We start from the raw sequence: 20,748 nt of genomic DNA, 5'->3' as shown, positions 1-20,748 counted from the left end.
AAAAGGTAGAGTCGATGTCTTAAAGGGGTCATGACATGGTCTACCAACAAATCGTGGTTTTACATTGCAGGTACTAGCCACAACGTTGTTATGCATGCCTAAAAAAGATGCAGAGCTGTACTTGCGCATTTGAAGTGGCAATTTCAAATAAAGTTATCAGCTCTAAGCCCCTCCCTCTGACAGCAACAGCCATATTAAAGCAGCCTGAGCTATGTCATGAACCGACAGTGCCGTTGTCTGCTGCAAGACTGCCGCGTGCACGGTTGGTGCGGAGCGATGTGTTCGTTCTTCGTTCAGCCCTCATTGTGAACAAAGCTCCTCTGTGATAGCTGAAATATCTAGTTCGTCATTCTTTTGATTGGTGTTGATTATTTTTGTTGCGTTTTTAGAAAGCAAGATGGCATGCAGAGTATCACTTTCCAAATTTAATTTGCCATTTGACAGGACATTCTTTGTGCCCTGTCAAATATGTCCTGTCTTTCACTGCAGTGGTGAAAAATCCTCTTATTAGTTATTATTCCTGGGCTGCACTTCGCATGCAAGGTGTGTTAATGCCTTGTGTGGGATAATTGATTTTGCTGTTGATCTGTTACTTCTCGAATATCATTAAAATTTTCCAGTCTTCCTTATCGTTCGTGTCATCCATGCACTGCCTTGAGGTTTACAATGAAACTCATTGTCTTCCTGACAGTCTTGCTCTTCACCTTTCTGTTTCTCCAGTGGTTCCATATGAGGAGCTGTGTATTTAATAACCACATATGCAGTCAAGCAAGGTTTTTTCAGTTTTGGCTGGTCACGGGCTTGAATAGAGTAATCTATCTTATTAACTAGTTTTCCTGAGAAGATGCACATATACCCTTTTAATTACTTCACACAGAATGATGAGATGGATAGCTGGCATCTCCTCAAAAATACATTTGTTACAGCGGTGGTTATTACTAATAATTCAAAAGTTATTCTAATAGCAATGCTCGAATTCTGTATGGGGACATTTTTGTAGATTGTTGGCTGGCATTCAATGTTCGTTTGGCTGGGAAGTACTTAAAGCTCTAACTGAGCACTTCACTTTTTTGGAAGTTACTTCAACAATCTGCGCTCCACTGGGTCATGCCAGCCATTTTGTTTGTTTACATTTTTCAGATTTGTGGTTGACTCTGTCCTTCGCTTGGATTTTGATGGCTAAACGTATGTGCTGCAGAATTGCCAGAAATAATATTTGAAGCCTTAATATTGCCCAGAAATGTTCTTAACAGCTTTTGAAACAGTACGCAACAATTTCAAGCACATTTTATGGGCGCTGATGTCTTTTATAAGACTTTTTTTTCAGCAATCGTTATTACCATAATTTGCAAATGGCATTATTTTTACCGTGTAGGACCAAAAGAGAATGAATGACAATAATTTAGTGACATTAAAGACAAGAACCCTACATCTGTGCACCACCACCACGCAGATCCCATCGCATCGATCACCCTCTTCAAGTTCTGCACTTTTGTGCCGGTGCCAACGTCTTTATCAACTAATTATTTTGTCGAGTAGCAACTGACTGTAGACGGCCTTCCCTATCATATCGCTGCCTTAACTTGCCCATCATTGTTTTTGACTGCTGTCACTGGTGCACCATTATCCCACCCTTTATGTAACACCCCATTTGGGATCTTTAACGAAAATATACTGAAGTGAAATTTGTTAGTGTGGCAGCGGTATTAGACTACTACCTTATCATTCTTTTCTCAATATGAAACCCTCATGCCTGCTTATTGCAAAGTTGCTGTCATATAACTTGCTTGCATAGCAAATAACCTAACACTGTGACCAACTTTAATTAAAATTTAAATAAATGATAATAGTGCACTTTACTTGCAGAGTTCTTGATTAATACCTGTGCGCAATAATTGGGAACTGAAATGACAATTTTATTTTTGCAGGCGCAGATTTATGTGCCCACTTCATCGGCAATCGCCCGGAGCAGCAAAGGGCCCCAAGAGGAGGCGACACACAGAATAGCGGTAGAGAAAACGAGGAGGTGCAGAATGGAGATTTTCATTTTTACTCGCAGCTTTAATGAATGGAATAATGTTCAGGCCATCAGGTGAATTAACAAAGCCTGACAGTCAGGAAGAGCTTGAAAAGAACATTCAGGTCTGATAATCGTCACCCATTAATTTTATATGTTGTTGTTAGTGGTGTGGATGTAAGAAAAGTTACTACAGTTAGCGTTAATTATGCCTATGTTATCATAAAATGAATTTTCAAGCCCAGCTCCACTGAACGAAAATTTTGTTGAAGTGAAAACAAGCCTGAAAAATGGTTGTTTGTGGCAAGAACATTGTTGCATTGTCTTCTATGGCTAGCTAACAGGGAATTAGAAATATTTCGCTTGATTTCGTTTCAGTGGGGTTAACTGGAGATGGCTCACAAGAGAGATGTGCTTGTATAGAACTTTTATGAGCGTATCACCCGTAAAAGAAGCTCGAAAGCAGTCATAGTGACAGGCACTTTTTGTACCTGTTCTGATGAGGAACTGTAAACAAGATTAAAAAATGAAAATTCTTAGGGCTGCACTGATGGCCTGCATTTCCTCAGGCTTCGGAACTGTTGTGGTCTACCATTCATAACTTCCTCTTATTCCTTAACGTAGCCCAGCTGGTGCATGCAATATGGTTACCATTAGCACTGTATGAAGCTTAAAACTGTTTTTGTTGATTATCAGTAACCAATATTTTACTTGATGCACTTTTTCTTAGTGTGTCTGACGTACCTTCAAAATTTTTTTAGGTGCACTTGGCCAGTGGGGTGACCCTCCCTAGAGGGAAGTGGGCTTACCTGCAGACACAGCCCAAGGACTGTCTCTTTGTGCGGGAGATGGCAAAGCCTCTATGGGATATGAAAGAGCTCTACAATACGAGCAGCACCGGTAGGCCCTACCACCGTTTCCTGCACAAAGAGGGAGTTCCTGAGCTACCAGAGAGGCGGGCTCTTACGCCCGAAAAACTCAAAGCTCTCCGAAGTAAGGTTATTCATTATAAAGTATTTCTCTGCATGTTACTCTTTTCTCATTCACATATTTGGAGACTATATTGCATTAACACTTGGTCCTTGGAGTTGCATATAATACGAAGTTTATTTGACGATTCTATAATTGTAGGTACAAACCTGTAACTAACCATAGAGAAATAACTTTCTCTGCTATGGTGACGACACTTGTAACCCTTTCAAACCATATGGTGCAAGAAACAGTTTGTAGCATGTTATTTCTGAATCAATATAGTAGAAAGTAATTATAAGGGTCCATTTTTTTTCATCTTTCTGTACCATAAAAAGCGCATAGATTGCATCAATTTTCAAAACTTTGTGTACTCAGTTATTTTTACTGTTTTCAGCGGCCTACGAGACGCACATGGAAAAGCATCCCAGCAGCAAAATGAGGGAGGAGCGCTTGCGCAGCATCAATAGATTCCTTGGCGACATGCTGAAAGTGCTGAAAAATTGAGCGGCTACATATATAAATTAAAGATATTTAAAGTACTTTGCTTAGCCGTTCATTTTAGCAGTACTTACACTGGTAGTGAGTGCTGCTCATGCATGTCAACACATACATGTAGAGTCATATATGGAGAAAAGTTTGCATGATGTGGGTTTGCAGAAAAATATTTCTTTAGGCGAAGCAAGGCAATCAAAATCATTGGCTCATGAGGGCACATGCGTGCTCCATTTGCAAAAATACCAGCTGACTGCATATTGAGGCAATGCAGAAATAATTTTTTTTTCGAATCTGCATCCCACAAAATTTTGTCTATATACTGTACATAGTTCAGGCTCACTGTGAATTTTTACTTCTGCAAACAATAATCAACACGAATATAGAACTGTATAGCTGCTTCATATTGCTAAAAGCTGCATGCATGCTGTTCATTCCCACAGTGTGCAATTGTAATCCGGGCTGAATCGCCCTCCACATGGTAGTGCGGAGTCCGCACAAATATGTGGAGTCCACCGCTTACGGACTGCTGTGGAGTCCGTTCAGTTCAACTGTACGGAGTCCATAACAGGCCGATGTCCATAAGAATCCGTCAAGTACGGATGAATGCGGATATCCGTACATTGTGGAGTCCGTAGTTGCATAATTCCGTACGTATGGATCCGTTTTCTCCGTTGTATGGACATTTTCGGCAGGGCTGGCCACGAGGCGCCCCGTGTGATCTCTGAGACCGCTCAATGCCTTGTTGGTATGGGTACGCAGGTTTTATCGGGCACGGAAACAGACACGTCTGCGGTCTCCTGCGAATCTCCAGCAGAGGCTACTACTGCCTACGCCGAGGCGTCTTTATTTTCCTTCAATTGCGGGCAAACATCTCAGTAGGTTGGCATACTTGGTCCGGCCCCATCTGCTGTAGCCCTTCAGTGGACAATAACACATACTGCAAAGCAGTCGCCATATCCATTCAGCCCACTGTTCAAAGTTGTTTCTTGGCGAAAATTCATCGCCCCAACGTAGGCGTGTGGAGAACAATTAATGTGACTCCATTCTTGATGATGCCATTTCAACTTCATATATCGCCCATGAACCTTCTCATGCCACGGCACCGGTGGTTAGGCATGTTACCCATATGGCATTCCGCGGTACGCCACCGGGTAGCCAAGGCAACGCACTTACCCTTCCCGCACTTCTGTCCGGGGTGCTTTCTGTAAAGCGCAGATGTCTGTTTCCAAACCATTTTTTTGTCGCAGACACCGGGGGGCCTGGGGCCATCGTCTTCCCCGTCACTCGGTCTGTCTATTATGGATATGACTAGTATGTCTGTACATTCAGTAAGCATTTGCCAGACCACTCTTTCTTCTTCGGATGATTCCTTTCATAGAATTCCGGATAGCCCTTGGGTGGAGGTTGATGGTAACAATGCCGCCTCAACAAGTACGGGTTGCCTTAAAAAAGACACCACGTGCTTGGAACTGAAGATGTCTGAAAAGAGCCCCAACTTGGGGAGGGGGTCCGGGCTCCTGTCCTGTGCGAGAGATGGTAGATCGGAGTGGCGATTTTGCTGGGCGGGTGGCCAGCACAGCGCGTATGTCTAAATCTGTCGAGGAACCGACTGTTGATGGCGATGGGCTCGCGCCATCCAGGGGTCATGCTGCTTCGCACGCTCGTTCGACCGATGCAGAGGTCAACATAATTATTGACTTGGAGTTAGATTTGCCCCCGCAGAGTGTTTTCCTAACACTGCCATTGCTGCTTTCCACCCGATTCGGTCAGCTGATGCCATTGGTGCTCTGAGGAAGAGCGATAGATATAAACATAAGCTTTAAGCAGACAGAGAGCGCCGTCGTCGTTCGGGGGTGCGCCCCTCTCTGGCGCCAAGTCTTCCAATTGCCTCTCTGCCCCCAATCATCCTTCCTTGCCCTTCGCCATCGAGAGGCTTTGAGGAATCCTTGCCGAACCTCATTCTCTAGGCTTTCAGAAAGTAATGAAATGTTTAGCTAAGTACGATCTTCATAACACAGGCTTGGGCTTTAATCTCTAACAGTCCTCTCGCTGCCTCTTACTTTAGCATCTTGTAGGATCGCTTCAAAACAGACATCAAACGTTATAGAGCATCTCAATAAAATGATAAAGCCGGTTTTCCGGGCGCCCTAAATAGTCGGCAAAAAGCTTTAATTCCCGGTTGTATAAATATCAACAACTCTTGCTTCACAAAGACACAAAAATCCGTTAAACGAGCTTTTCTTACAAATCTGTTGGAAACAAAAACGCTTTAGCCAAAAGCATGGTCGCGCTACCCGATTAACAATCTTGGCAGCGCGTTTCCCAACCCGACTCTCAAAATCCGGTCGGAGAAGTAGCTGCGTAAAATGTGTAGTATATTCGCCTGTTCTGAAAATCCACAGATCTCTCGCGGTGCCAAAGCAAAGTCGTGTCCCAAGCTTTTTCAATACCAAAATCCCAGAGAAAACCAGATGTGTTCATGTAGCTTTTTGCTGTAATCTATCAAAGAGTTTTTTTATTGTTGGGCAAGTATTGAATAGACCCTTTAGGTTATCGTATTCAGGTGTACATCTGCTCGAAATATTTATGAAAATGATTGAAGGAAAGTAAAGTGATCAACTTCCTCGTTTAGCTAGCATTCGTAGATGTTCCCATGTGACCCGTGTGCTCATAACTTTCACTCCGTCAGATATGACAGGTAGACATCTGTAGTCGTTTGCACACCTACAAAAAATCAGTAGAAGGTCTGCTGAATCACTAACCGTTAGGTAAACTGAAATACAACTTAGAAGCATTCCCGGTAAGACAACACTGATTAGAGTCGTCAGCCTAGCAGTCTTTAGGAATCGCGCTCCCTAGAGAGGTCTACCTTCGAATCAAGCTTAAAAACTGCATTTTTTTCGCGACTTCTCTTATTCTATCCATGAAAAAAAACGGACAGATATATGCAAAGAAGAAGAGGAGAAACTGTTTTCCTCAAATACTGTCAAACAATGGCTTTGCAAACTCTACCTGAACAGTAGAGCAATAGGGACGTGCTCGGCAAAACGTTACTGGACAAGATCCAAGTCCATTGCCGCACATTTCACACGCCAAAAGGCACATATTGTGGCCCTCCCACAAAAACATTTTCCCTATCCCAATGCCCGGCATCATCAGTTGCGTAAGCATCCTGCGAACCAACTGGTGCTGACCACTCCTCATACCATTGAGGGAAGCGGGTGCAACTTATCCGGGAGTAAGCATTAAGCAGGCGTCCTAATGTTGGTACAATTCAGTTGTGTCCGCAATTGTACAATTGCACTGAAAACTGAAAGCGACATTAATGGGCCGAGAAAAATGCGACAGGTCGGCATTTTATGAAATTTTGAGCAGAAATTTTAAGGAAAGGTAATCCACGGTGCGTGTAAATGACCTTATAGTTACGGAGAACTCAAAGGGCAAAGGCTCATAGGGAGGAAGCGTAGAGATCCCGGTGTACGGATATCAGGCGACTCGCAAGGACAGATGCCGAGCGGTTGAGAAAAGGCATTAATAGTGGACGCACGCTAAACCAGTGCTCTGCGTTTTCACAGGCTTTCTTCAATGCATGATTGCGATGAACTGATACGTATACATGTTAGCGTAAACATACCCCTTATTGTGAGCACCTAAATGCTTGAGCAGTGTATGAGGCCGCCGATGATTACTTGACCAGCTGAGGGAGACGCCGGGAACCTCCAGGTAAGTTTGCATATGCCCTGCGCCATGGATAAGCAGGCGGCCAAGGCCTCTGCCTCCCGCAGTTCGACGCGGTCCCATTCATTCCAGACCTCTAGCTAGGTAAGGTTGTCTCTGCCGCGCTCGTCAAGAGCTCTGCAGAAGTCTACAACGGACGGCTGGTGATGGTGCCGCCTAAGCCCACTGCCGAAGAACAGCTCCTGACCGCCGGTCCGCAGCTCACTCCATGTGCGAATCGCCAGAGCAGTCATGTGATGATCACAGGCTATCCAGCAACCAACTGTCACCTTCGGTCCAGTGCTCGCAGCCACTAGCGCGTTATAGAAGGTCTGCAGCTCCCGGAAATCGAGCTTCTGAAGGTGTAACTCGGAGACAGAATCGCTGTCACGAACTGCCGCCAGGACGGCATGGATCCCGCAGGGGAGGAACCGGTACTGAATAGCCAGGCAACGCAGAGATGTCGTCTTCGAGAGGCCTTTGACGAGGTGCTCATCATCGCCTTGTATTCTCAAATGCCAATGGCACAAGGCACAGCTGATGTCCTCAATAGTGGCGCTGCTCACGAGGATCTTTGAGAGTGACGTGATACCGTTGGGCCTCAAAGCGAATTTTCCCACGCACATTTTCTTCACAGTGGTGGCTGTAACGAGAGTCTCGAAGACAAAATTTGCTTTGTATTCGTACACACGGTTGTGGGCCAAAACACTGAGCTTGGCTGGGCCAGAAGGGTTGACGAGCATGGGCTTGAAGCTTGCACCATACTCCTGTGCAGCAAAAGAGGCGTCAACAAAGAGACTGTAGATGCTGGAACTGCTGGTCAGGGCGCAGAGAGTTCTTCCGACGAAGTCTATATGCTTGCCGCAGCTTGTCTCGAGTTCGAGGAAGGAGACATCAGTTATCTTCAATGTCTTGAGGCTGCTGGTGATGGCGCGGTCGTCTGTCCAGGAATTCACTGGCGCTGAGGCATTCCTGAAAAGTTCAAGGCACTCGAGAGAGAGCTCGCCTAATGTAGAGAGCAGACGGCGGCAGATGGCTGAGAGTATGGCAGAAGTGCCTTCCTTGCTCATTTTGAAGGGCCGCAAAGGCAGGCATGTCACATATTCTGTGGATGTCAAAGCACTGAGCAGCAACAGCTCGAAGTCCTGTCGGTAACTCGGTGGCAGCAGGAACTGAAATCGGTGCACGCATCGGTGCCGAGCCACACAGTAGAGGGGAATAGCCTGGTTCTCGTAGTCACTTCGCCATCGCTGTACACTAGACTGAGAAAGCGGCGGTTAATTCGTACGACGACATTTCCAGGTGCGTCTTCCACCATTTCAGCCTTCACGGCCAGTGGTATTTCGTTAATAATGGAAAGACGCTTGAGCAGGACGCAAACGTTGCTAGGACTATCTCTGCACAGCAGAGGAAGTTTGAAGATGTCAGTGTAGGGCAGTCGCAGCTCGTGCAGTCGTCTGGCCACTAGAGTCAGATTCGGCTGGATTGTGCAGCTGCGCTCTCCGGAAGATCCTCCGGAATGTCGGCGGGGGTCATCCCGTCCTTTTGAAAAACCCGGCAAGGGCTTGCTGCCGCCGCGATAGGGGAACACGTTCGGGGTGTAGCAAGTAAACCTAGGCTGGCTGCATTACGGGGTACTGATAGCAGTGTCACACAGTCTCGCGCCACGCCGCCAGTCACCTTGCTAAGCCTAACAAAAAGGGACACAAGTTGGGCTTCCACCTCAAGAGGCGTATTTATGGTTGCCTGATGGCGGAACTCGTCTCGGATTTGTCAAGGCAACTGTTTGGTACAGGACACTTTTCCCAAGCATTTCACCGTAAAAGAGCCAGGCACCAGGCCGGGGGAAACCTTGTACCCATTAAAAAACCGGTGAGTACCCGGCGGCCCTGGGATCGAGCCCAGCACCTCCCGAGTACGAGGTGGATGCTCTACCACAAGGTCATGCTGCGGTCCGCCATTTGTCTCAGTGCCACAGCCTAGTGGCCGAGCGTGAAGTGCAATGCCTGCTGCAGCTGTCTAATAGACGCTGGTTGGCTTGAGCCCGGACCTTGACTGGAGACCCCTGTGTTTCGTGAAGACCATTCTGACAAAAAGAGTGTGCAGTGCCTGCAAACTGGTGCGCGAAAGGACCGCGTTGCTGTCCTGCATGCACGTGCTGTGCGACTCTTGCTACGAGCAATGCCTCCGCGAAGGCTTGCAAGTGTGTCCGCTCGACGGGGTCGAGTGGCACGACGAAGACGACGTCGAGTGGAGAGACTCCTCCAGATCATCTCCTGAGTCGAGAGATTATTTGCTGGAACGGAAAACACGGCTGTGGGACTGTGGTGGCTGCTTCTCTGCTCTCCGAGCATTTCAAGCGAGAGTGTCGACACCACTCTGCACGGCGTCCCAACTGTCGGCCTCGGTTCTTTGCAGCGACGTGGGCGAGCACCTGAAATCGGACTGCGCAACACCATCGACGCCTCTTGCACCCGAGTCTGGCCATCAGCTCAACAACAAGGAAGACGCAGCACTTTCAACATCTTTCCAACGAGTCATTGAGGAGCAGGTGGTAGAAATGAGAGCGCATGTCGGGCAAATTAATCACTGATATTGATGCCATGGTAATAAATTGAACGAAATTTCTCACGTGATAAACAATTTTAACGAAGCCCTCAGAGGAAATCTGACCCAAGTGACGAGCCAAATTCAAAAATGTGTGACAACAGGTGTGCGCGAACTCAACATGGATAACAAGTAGTTGAAATACTCCACGATAACGCGGAATGATAACCTTTCGAGCAGCCTAAACCCACGGGAGAAAAAAAAATTAAGAATGAGTTGACGACCGCAACAAGACAGAGCTTTGATAATTGCTCATGAATTCCAGGATCAATTCATGAAATAAAAGTTGAAACACTGAATAATAGCGGGACACTGGACCGCATTCAGACATTGGTTTGATCCGATGAACTATAAAGAGAGCATACGATCTTCGATATCAAAGCAGTGAAGTCGCTCAAGAAAAAGCGCTGAAGCAAGGCTAGGCTGCGTGCCACAGCGACCAGGTGTACCTGTGGGGCTACTGCATGTCACCTAGAGTGGAACTCATTAACGACAGTGAATCAGTGCACTTGCATTTGAGGATGCGCTTGCAGAAGGGTGACAACAACGACGCTGTTGAGTGGCCATTACAGCCCCAAATAAGGCTGGGTGTCGTACACCCACGAGAATGTGTGGCAAGATTGCTGAAATTAAGCCACACCATGAATATGAATAGGTACAAAAGCCTACAACATCAAGTAACCCAGGATGTATTTTTGTTCATCCGTCGTTTAATCTTCGCACTATCAGGAACTACGGCTACGTGTTCGAGGACCAGCTTCGGATAATGTGGGAAGTGCTGCCGTGAGCCTCGCTGCCAGAAGGCGTCGGATAGAAGCCATTCCTTTCCTCTGGCATTGCTTTAAGCAGCTTGTTACTGCTTAGCCTATCCAGCTTGGACAAATTCGTCCGTACATTTTGTTTCTTTTGAGAACTGCATCTAGTAGGCTTCTTTTCTTTTATTAGGGTCTAATATGAAGAAACTGCATTAATTGCAAGAAAACACGTGACCCACGGTCCTTAGCAAAGAGCCTTTATCGCGGTTATTTTTAAGCTGTTTTTTCTACTTCAATTGGTTTACTGTGGATAACTAGACTTCTGTAATTACCCCTGTGTCAGCCACACCGGATAAAAAAACAAAATCTTTCTGAGAAAAGGTAATGAAAGTGAATGAGAAGGATAGAAGATGCGAAAAAAACTGTGTGAGTGCTTCAAAACACGGCCTCCATTTTGGAATATCAACTGCAGTAAATTAGTTTACAGCAAACAGTAAGTCTAGTTTATGTTTATACTTTACTTTTTTGGCCTTCTGGGTGGCATGTTTTTCCTCGTCTGTATCGGAAAGCGCAATGCAGCAGGAGGTAACCTGCCGCTGATAACCACCTCAGTCGTGAAGAAAATAAATAAAACAATGGAGTTGACGAAAAAATGACCTAGCCAAAAGCCCTGCCCAGAAATTCGCTTTTCAAGCGAAAAGAGCAGCAAAAACGCTGGGAGGACTCCGAGACGAACTGCAAGAGTGCCGAGCATCCACAGGACAGGCTTCTCGTATCGAGTTGAGCGATGGCTGTGTATTCCTGGCCGCCTGTGCGGCGGGCGACACTGCCGAAGTCGAGCGGCGTCAGCTCGCTGCCGGTGCCGACATCAAAACGACGAACGGCGACGGCCTCAAAGCACTGCACCAGGCGTGCATCGACGACCACATCGCGATGGTGGGGTTCCTCGTTGAGCGCGGCTGCGACCTCAACCTCGGTGACAACTAGGGCTAGAAACCGCTCCACGCTACGGCTTCCTGCGGCTTTTTCAGTGTGGCTGCGTACCTGATCGAGCACGGGGCCGACGTATCGCGGGTGAACAACGATGGCGACCTCCCCATTGGCATTGACGAGTCGGAGGAGATCGAAGACCTGCTGCACGCCGAAGTGGATCGGCTCAATGTGGATTGCGAGGCAGCGCGAAACGATGAAGAGAGGCTGGTGCTGTAGGATGCGAAGCAAATGCTGAACAACCGGGTGCCAGACAAGGTGCACCCCAAGACTGCTGCCACCTCGCTAAACGTGGCGGCAGCTAAGTACTACCTCAAGGTCATGATTGTGCTGATCAAGGCTGGGGTGGACCTGAACGCCCAGGACGTGGACAGGTTGACGCCCCTGCACGAGGCCACCCACTGGGGCCAGAAGGCGTGCTGCCGCATTCTCTGTGACAACTTAGCCAACATGGCGCTGTCCAGCTACGCGGGACAGACCTACTCCAACCTGGCTGACCCCGAGGTGCTCCCTCCTTGAGGAGCGCCACAAGAAGCAGGACAGCATGCAGAAGGAGCGACCCGAAATCCAGGAGATTCTGGAGAGGAAAGCAAAGCTGCCTCCGTCGTTCAAGCGCAGGGCATCAGTCACGCATGAGCCTGGCCGGCAAGAACAGCATGGTGGTCAAAGACACCTCAGCCGAGCGCACCGCAATCGAAACAGGTGTAAAAGAAAAGCTGCAAAACCACGGGCCAGGTAAGCAGGAGCATCAGCACGTGAAGCGCAACACCCCCAAACAGCCATCAGCGCTGGTTCTGGGGGCCTTGGCATGTTGTAGCAGGGTCTCGAGCACCTCGAGGTATGCCACCACTTCATCCATGGTGTGCTGCAGCCGCAGCACGGATACTGCCAGCTGCTCACTCACTTCCAAGACAAGCTGAGGCCTGCCGCTGCCACCACCACCACGACCCATGCCTCCCAATGCACCACCAGGCAGTCACCCAGATGGCCGTGGTGGTCAAGCGGGACCCAATTCGGCTCCTCCGTCTGTCTCCCTTCGGCGGTGAGATCGTGGCAAGCGACCTCATCCCCCGGGTTCCGACCTGGTCAGGGTGCCTGGTGCTCCCCGGTGGGGCCCGGGTTGCATCCCCTCCACCTCGCACATAGGCCAGCTCCCCATTGTGGCGGTTGGGCCCATCGGGGTAGAAGGCCCAGAGTTGGCTCCGACCATTCTGCACCAGGACGCGGTCGGAGCCACTCAGCAAGGCCTCGTTCAAGGCACTGGCCACCATGCCCAAAGCCTCTTCCTCCCGAGGCTCGGGAGATCCACTCTCATCCTCATCCCCCATGTCATCATAGGTGTCCGAAAACTCATACTCCTCACTCTCAAAGTTCGATCTGTGGCCATTCATTCCTTTTCCTGCTGCCATCCCTTCTAGTTTCTCTTCATTCTGCTTTTTGTCTGCTTTAGCATACACTGCCTGTTCTTGTTCGGCAACTTCGATTGTCTCTATATTGTTTTGGGACTCAAAATCGCCGCTTACTTTGGCTTGTGGCAATGTGGCAGCCATCTGAGGCGGTGCGGAATTAAACAACGGACCTAGCAGATCCACCCGCCGCGGTGGCTCAGTGGTTAGGGCGCTCGGCTACTGATCCGGAGTTCCCGGGTTCGAGCCCGACCGCGGCGGCTGCGTTTTTATGGAAGCAAAACGCTAAGGCGCCCGTGGGCTGTGCGATGTCAGTGCACGTTAAAGATCCCCAGGTGGTCGAAATTATTCCGGAGCCCTCCAATACGGCACCTACCTCTCGCTTTCTTTTTTCACTCCTTCCTTTATTCCTTTCCTTACGGCGCGGTTCCGGTGTGCAACGATATATGAGACAGATACTGCGCGATTTCCTTTCCCCAAAAACCAATTATTATTATTATTATTATTACCTAGCAGATCCACAAACTTGGCCACATGGTCAGGGTGCGACATAGCCTCAATAGTCTTGACCAGTTCATCAACGTATTTCTCCATGGCCTCCTGCTTCGACATGTCGCCAAGCTTCATCCAAGCATCCTATTTCGAATTTCCCACGATGTCCCAAAATCTTGTCTTGGGAACTTTGCATTCTCCTTTTGATCCGAGTCGCTTTTTTGTTGCGGATAAAAACTCTAGAGCACCTCGAAACATGCAAAATGTTTCGCACTTGGACCGAAGCTGTGCTTCCAAGCGACAGGCGATGGAACATAGTCGTGCATATGCTCCCTTGAGAGGGATGGCTATGGCAAACGTTAAGGCACGAGGTCGAAGCCAGCGATGGCCATGTACCGGCCAGGCATGGGGCTTCCCCAGAAAAACAACGGAATCTACAAAGCCGATGCTTCCCCAGTGGTTACCGCCACCAAGGGACAGCAGTATCCTGTGCCTTCCCTCAAGGGCCTCTCCCTGAAGGGCAGTGCCAATGCGAAATGGGCAGGCAGTCGTGTGCAAATTGTCCTGACCGCCTGTTTACATGCCGAGGCATGTCAAACCATGATCAGAGAGTCCACCTCCTCTGTTTGATGGGCGACGTGAAACAGTTGTGGTGGACTTCAGGGGTCCTCCGTCTTCGGCCATGTCCTTCCCCACCGAAACCGAGAACACTGAGGCCATTGAAGTGGCAGATAACAATGCTGAAAACAGTGCAAAGAAAACACAGCCTCCCCCTTAACCAGGATGAAAGGTGAGACATCTTAAGGAGCTAGAAATGAAAGCCCAGGAAAATTGCACGGAGCACATCAGGGAGACGCTGGTCTTCTGAGATGAATAGGCCAGCTATGAAGCAGAAAGTCGTCGATCACTAACCTTTTGGCCCCAGTGGGGACTGCAGCACATTGAATGCACTGAAGGACAACGAAATGTAGTCTTAGAGTTCTTTTTCCAGGGTTGGGAGACGGGGTAGGTGAAGTGGCAAGAGGAGCGGCGCCTTTGCGGAGACTCGGGGCCAAGAGAACACGATCTCCAGGAAACGTTAAACAAATCTCGAGAGGACACAAGGAATGCCTGCCAGGACTGCAGGCCGACCGAGACGAACATCGTCACCTTTTCTAAGGAGCAACTTTTCAGAAAGCGCAACACGACAAAGTGGCTCTGATGATGCAGATGAAATTTAACAGGACATGAGTCGAGAAGATATGAAAAAGACAATGAAAAAGAGGAGAAGTAAGCGAATGGAAGAAGAAAAATCAGCAAGCCCGACTTTGAATGGACTTTCAACAGGCGGGCATCACTCGGACGGCATTGCAGCCCGAGACGAAGACTGCAGTGGGGAGCCCATAGTAGAATCTTCTGTACGCCCAGGGACATGCAGCCAAGATAGCACCAGCAAAAACAGCAGTGTACCAAAACGAGAAAGGAATGAGAGCTACCAGAGCTCTTTCCTAGAGCCCTGTCGCTTAACGCGCCGTTTCATCAACAGGCTTCGTCGTGGGTCTCTCTCTGAGGAGAAAAGGGACAGTAGATCGGCGGCATACACTCACAAAAGTCTGCTGCCTACTCCTTTTGTCAACAATTGGAGTGCGGCTGTAGTGGAAGAAGAAGAACCGCAACGGCAAATTTCTTTAATTCATTTGAATCTTCCAAATTTTATCTCGATTCAGTCTTCTCACATCTTTTTCATGGCGCAAATGCCTCATTAGCATTCTTCACTGAGCCTTGGTCAATCCCCCTGCGTGGGTATGTGCCATATTTACTGAGGTGAAGAAGAAGACAGCAGCGCATGTTCAGTCAGAAGGCTGACAACCCGAGCAGTGGGGCCAGCGGTGTATCAGCCAGCTGGCACTGGATGCTAATGGAGGTGCGTTGGAAGAATCTCAAGAACGAAGCCACTTCCGCCCGGAAAGCCTCGCCACCAAAGACACCCAAGTCCCAGCTACCTCCCCATTACCAGAAGCGAAATAGGCCTACATCCTCCGAGAACGTAGTGGCAGCATCGTCCGCGGCCAAAGGTGAACTCAACCGCATCCCGTGCAACATAAGCCTTGTTAGCTCTCTTGGTATTTCCTCTGAGCATCGTGAAGAGAGGAGTGCTGCCTCGGCTCCCCCATGTAGCGCGGGCCAAGATAAGCCTCTCATTGCTGCGAAGCCACAACCCCATCTTCCAGTGGACAATGTTCACAGCGAAACAGCAGTGCCGATAACACCGCAGCCCAGTTTCACATGCCAATTTGAGGCATCGCCGCCCGTGGTGTCACCTGCAGTAGAGACTCCACATAATCCAGCTGCTGTTCCTACAGTGCCATTTTCGGGCCTTCTGCCTGATCACAAGGTGTCCCCAGTGTATCATGGAAACCAGCTTATTTCACCTTCATCATACATGTACAGCCGAAGCCGGGTAAAGCCACTTGTGGAGAAGAACCTGCATGAGGCAGCTCGTTTGTATCGAGAACTCTCCACATATCTTTCCAAAGAGATCCAGAATATTGACACAAAAGCAATGGGACACTGCAGGTGGAAGCTTCAGCTCCGGTACGAAAATGTGATCCTGGCCGACCCAAGGCTCTGCGCCGAGCGGAACATAGAAAACTCCCTGTGGAAGTCCGCCTTCTACCAAGGAATCGAGACGTTCCGTCGTGTCATGGACCAGTGCCCCGACTTTCGGGAAGAGGCCAAGATACAGCTTCTCAACCTGGTTGATGAGGGCATCAACTTCTACGAGAACCTCCTGTACAAGTTCGAGGAGACGCATGGTCTCAGCCTGAACCAGTTCTTTGACGCCGAACTGTGTGGCTTGCTGGGGACGGGGTCCTCTCCCTCGTTAGGTGTACCAGATGCCGCTGGCGGCCGATCCCTCCCAGACTCAGTCAGGCTGGTGCTCATCTCTGTGCAGAAGATCTACATCTGCCTTGGGGACCTGGCACGATATCGGGAGCAGGCCATGGGTACCACCAACTACGGCAAGGCACGCAATTGGTACCTGAAGGCTCAACAGATAGCTCCTAAGAATGGCCGTCCATATAACCAGCTTGCCATTCTTGCGGTTTATGCGCGGCGGAAGCTTGACGCCGTTTATTACTACATGCGGAGCCTTGCGGCGAGTAATCCTTTCCTGACGGCAAGGGAGAGCCTGCTTGCCCTCTTCGATGATGCCAGGAAAACGTATGAGCACCTGGAGCGCAAGCGACTGGAAGAAGATGGCACCAATCAGCAGCGAGTCCTGGAGAACCCATGGGATGAGGAACGGCTGGAAATATGGATTCGATCCGACGGATTCAGTTCACACCGGAGCAGCTGCCGCCATGCGGACCAAGCTTCACGGGAACTGGAGCAGCTTGTGAAGCTCTCCACCATCGATCTCAAGAAAAGGTACACCCTGAGTTTCCTGCATGTCCACGGGAAGCTTTTCTCCAGGGTTGGCATGGAGACGTTCCCCGCGACTGCTCGGCGGATGCTGATGGAGTTCCGGTGCCTGCTCCAGAGGACGCCTGCGGCCATCACCCACACCCGGCATCTGCAGTTGCTCGCCATCAATATGTTCACTGTGGCCAATACTTCACTTAAAGTGTGCAGCCTGGCCCCTGACTGTCAGTCGCTGCTCCAAGAACGGAGCCTACAGGTGGCGCTCGCCCACGTGGCCATCATGCTGGAGAGGGTCACGCAGCTGCTGCAACAAGGTTGCTCCTCTTCCTCCCCGTCTTCCACGCCGGAGTCCTCTTCCCCGGGGGTCTCCCTATCGGATGACCTGGCCGAGCTGCTGCCCGCCCTCAAGGTGTGGACCGACTGGATGTCCTGTCAGAAGCGACTCTGGATGCCCCCGCCCTCACCCTGCGAGTACAACACCAGTGTAAAAGGAAATGTCTGGACAACGCTCGCAGACCTGTTGACAGTTCTGCTAAAGTTGAACTTGAACGACGTGACATTTTACAAGGACCCTGCGGAAGATCGTGAGCTGGTGACCCTACCTGAAGATGCCACTCTAGCCGGCTTCGTGCCCCTGCTCGGCGCCCCTCAGGAGGCATTCTACGTCCAGGTGCCTTGCAATCGGGAACGGGCCCGAAGCTACCTACGCATAAGCCGCATCCAGCTATTTGGAGAGTACCTGTGTGGCATCTCCACACCATACCTGGAGTTCAACGTTGAGCGCAAGCGCTTCGTCTCACTGATCACCGTCTCAGATATCAAGTCGGACTCGAAGAAAGAGGTCACCTACGATTCGTCAGACGAGGAGCTGGAGATGGGAGACTCCCTGGACGATCAGAAGGCCCAGTTCACGTCCAGCGAGGAGGAGAAAGAGATCCAGAAGCTGTGGACCAAGAAGGAGCAGCTGCGTCGGGCCAAGGAGCAGCACGAGCGCCATCACGCCTGCATCCAAGCTGTGCTCCAGGAGCATCGGAGCAAGCAGGCGTTTATTCTGGAGATCCGGCCGCGGTACCTTATCCCGGACACCAACTCCTTCATCGACCACCTGCCGCTCGTGAAGAAGCTGGTCGCCGACGGACATTTCTACGTCTACGTGCCCATCGTCGTTTTAAATGAGTTGCACGGCCTTTCACGAGGTGGCTCTCGCCCGGGCACAGGATACGCAGACCACTGCGGGGAGGTGAGCTCGAATGCCAGGGCTGCCCTCACTTATCTGGAGGAGCGGTTCGGACAGCGTGAGCCAAAGCTAAGGACCATCACCCTCCGAGGATCTCTCCTGGACACCATCAACTTCCGCTGTGAGGACCTCGGCGACTACAAGGGGACCAACGACGACCAAATTTTGACCTGCTGCCAGCTTCTATGCAGAGACCGGGCCGAACAAGCATTTCCCAGGGAACCTGATGCACCTTTGAAGCTGTATCGCGATACAGTTCTCATCACAGAGGACCGGAATCTGTGCATAAAGGCCCTCACACACAATGTCCCTGTGCGGGACCTGCCAGCCTTTCTTCGTTGGGCCAACATCTCATGAGCACCAGGGTCAGAAGCTTCGCGAGCGAGTGAGAAGTACTGAAGCGAGAGCAGAAACTGTTCCAGCTATAGCAGCAGCTGTACAAAGCGATCTCCCTTGCCCTGGATAAGCGCTGTTTTTGCAGACACCTAGCAGCAGGTACACCCCAGCCATGCTAACACATGTCTCAGGCTGGCCAATGAAACCCCAATGCACACCGCCCCGACACTTCTGGAGGGGGAGACAATCGCTTTTGCTTTTACTAGGGTGTCTTGAAAAGAGAACAAGAAGCAGCAACGGCCATGCCCTTGAGCTGGAAGGTGGTGCACTACTAGCCCAGCGAAGTGGGAGGGGTGAGGTGTTTCATGAAGCACAAACGGCATGCGCATGCCTCTGCTGGCTGCAGAAAAGCAGCATCACAAATTCATTTACTTTTTTTCTGTCTCCTTCCTCAGTTTCAGTGTATTTTTGTTTTCCTCTACTCTTGACCTGGAACGAAAGCCAACCCTGTTGGCAGTTTCTTTTTTTACTCGTGAATAAAAAAAATTGAGGGAAAACTTTAATGTTCATTTTTTTCCAGTTCTTTTGGGAAGCAGTTTTTCCGTTGCTGAAGTACCGGGAGGATGGATATTGTAAGTTCGCCTCACTCTCGTGGATGTGCATTGTTGCGGCAAGTACGATAAGGCGAATGGTACGTCATTAGTGCTTGAAATTTCTTTTTTCTCCGATGAAAGCGCCTGGCGACAGAATTGTTGCTGCAGCAGCACAATCATTGTCCATTGAGTATACACAAGGCATGACGTTTATGTGGAAAAGCCATTGGTGAGGATGCCTCTAGATTGAGCTCTATTTTTCCCCTGGTGAGCTGTAAGAATATCTGGATTTGTTGTGCAGCTAATGGAGCATACCGTAGTACGTTTTTGCTGTTCTTTTTCTTAAACATGGTGAGAGAATGGTTGTGACGGGAACTAGGGCATGGTAATAAGATCGAAGAGCGGTAGTTTGTCAAAGCAGTTCACTTCGGTGCAAAAGTGCTTCTTTGAATGAAGGCGCACTGTTTTGCCTCTCTCTGTTTCTCTGTTCACTACCAAGTTCAGAATTCTTCTTGCACAGAACCACATTTAAACTCGCATGTTTCTTACTATATGCACCCAGTGCATCACGTTTGCCTGTGACAGCAAATATGTAGCATATCGGAAATTAATGCAACTTAGCCGTAGATGCATCATTTGGCTTTCTGCCTTTGGTGGTTAACTCCTCCTTATTCAGCTGTCCAATTTGCGTTTCAGTAACTTTGTTGTCAGTGACCTTTAAAACACTGAATTTGCTGTTGTCAATGTAAAAACCACCGCAGCCACGGGAAGCCGTGGCTACCACAAGGCCACACTGGGTGCACAATATAAGATTGTGTCATGCCCATAACACTCTAACATAATTTCTCCCTTTTACGGCACTCTGGCGCGCCCCAAGTATCCAAAATAGCAAAATATTGCCATTCGGCATTTTAATTTGGCGCCAGGACGTTTCCTTTTCGTCCGCTTCACGATAAGTGGAGCCAGGCGCCTTTTCGCTGCACATTTCCTATTTGCTGCTTTTTCTTGCTTTTTTGAACAGGAATATTCTTTTTTTTGTGCATTAATGAGGAATACATCTCCCTCTACAACATTGAAACGTATGTTGTCCCTCTTTACCTCACACGCGCGCTCTCCAGCCATGAAAAATGGGTATAATAGGCCGTGGCACTGTTTGAATTTTGGCGCGTGTCGCCTTCACTCCACTACAAGCACATGGCGCTGGGTACACTTCTCGTTTAATTTTTCATTTTTTGCCTCCTGCAAGTGCAATCTGCCGCTGACATGGCGTTATTTTTGCTTAAATGGGGACTACAGTATTCCTTTCACTTTAGAAATACATTTCACTACAGCATTTGGTCCTGGGGCGCGTTTGCAGCTCCTCAATTGGGCCCTCTGGGGCTTGTCATTTGGAACTTGGTGCACTGGTAGTTCTATCTAGAGCGGACAGATGGCAATACAGGTACATCGTTTTCATTATGCATAGCTAGAGCTTTTCCTTCAGATTTCGGCTTCGGCTCACTGCCCCCTCTCTGTGGACCTGTCTCATAGCCATTTGTTTTTGGCTCTCTGCTGCTCTCTTAATTATTTATTTATTTATTCAAATACCCCAAAGGCCCTCCGGGGAGGGTATTACATAGGGTGGATACACGATGCACTTTGACAACACTTTTCTAGAAACAGAAATCAGAGAGAAAAAAACAAAAAATAGGCACCATTTTGAAGTACAGTAAAAAACAATAGCAAC

The 20,748-nt window shown here is 49.1% G+C and overlaps 1 protein-coding gene and 2 pseudogenes across 1 annotated transcript; 2 read left to right on the top strand and 1 right to left on the bottom strand.

Annotated features, from left to right (window-relative positions):
* Nucleotides 1-9,350: 9,350 nt before the first annotated feature.
* LOC144116518 (protein phosphatase 1 regulatory subunit 12A-like) lies at nt 9,351-12,248 on the top strand (annotated as a pseudogene).
* A 21-nt stretch (nt 12,249-12,269) lies between these two features.
* On the bottom strand, nt 12,270-13,709 carry LOC144116517 (uncharacterized; annotated as a pseudogene).
* Nucleotides 13,710-15,269: 1,560 nt separating this feature from the next.
* Nucleotides 15,270-18,986, top strand: LOC144104737 (telomerase-binding protein EST1A-like). The gene has a single exon (XM_077637907.1). It carries the CDS (start codon nt 15,277-15,279, stop codon nt 18,448-18,450), a length of 3,174 nt encoding a protein of 1,057 aa, XP_077494033.1. The 5' UTR covers nt 15,270-15,276; the 3' UTR covers nt 18,451-18,986.
* The last annotated feature ends 1,762 nt before the right edge of the window (nt 18,987-20,748 follow it).

Source organism: Amblyomma americanum, chromosome 1, assembly GCF_052857255.1.
Source record: "Amblyomma americanum isolate KBUSLIRL-KWMA chromosome 1, ASM5285725v1, whole genome shotgun sequence".
NCBI lineage: Eukaryota > Metazoa > Arthropoda > Arachnida > Ixodida > Ixodidae > Amblyomma > Amblyomma americanum.
The sequence above is the reverse complement of the archived record's forward strand: the minus strand, read 5'-3'. Positions and strand labels throughout refer to the sequence as shown.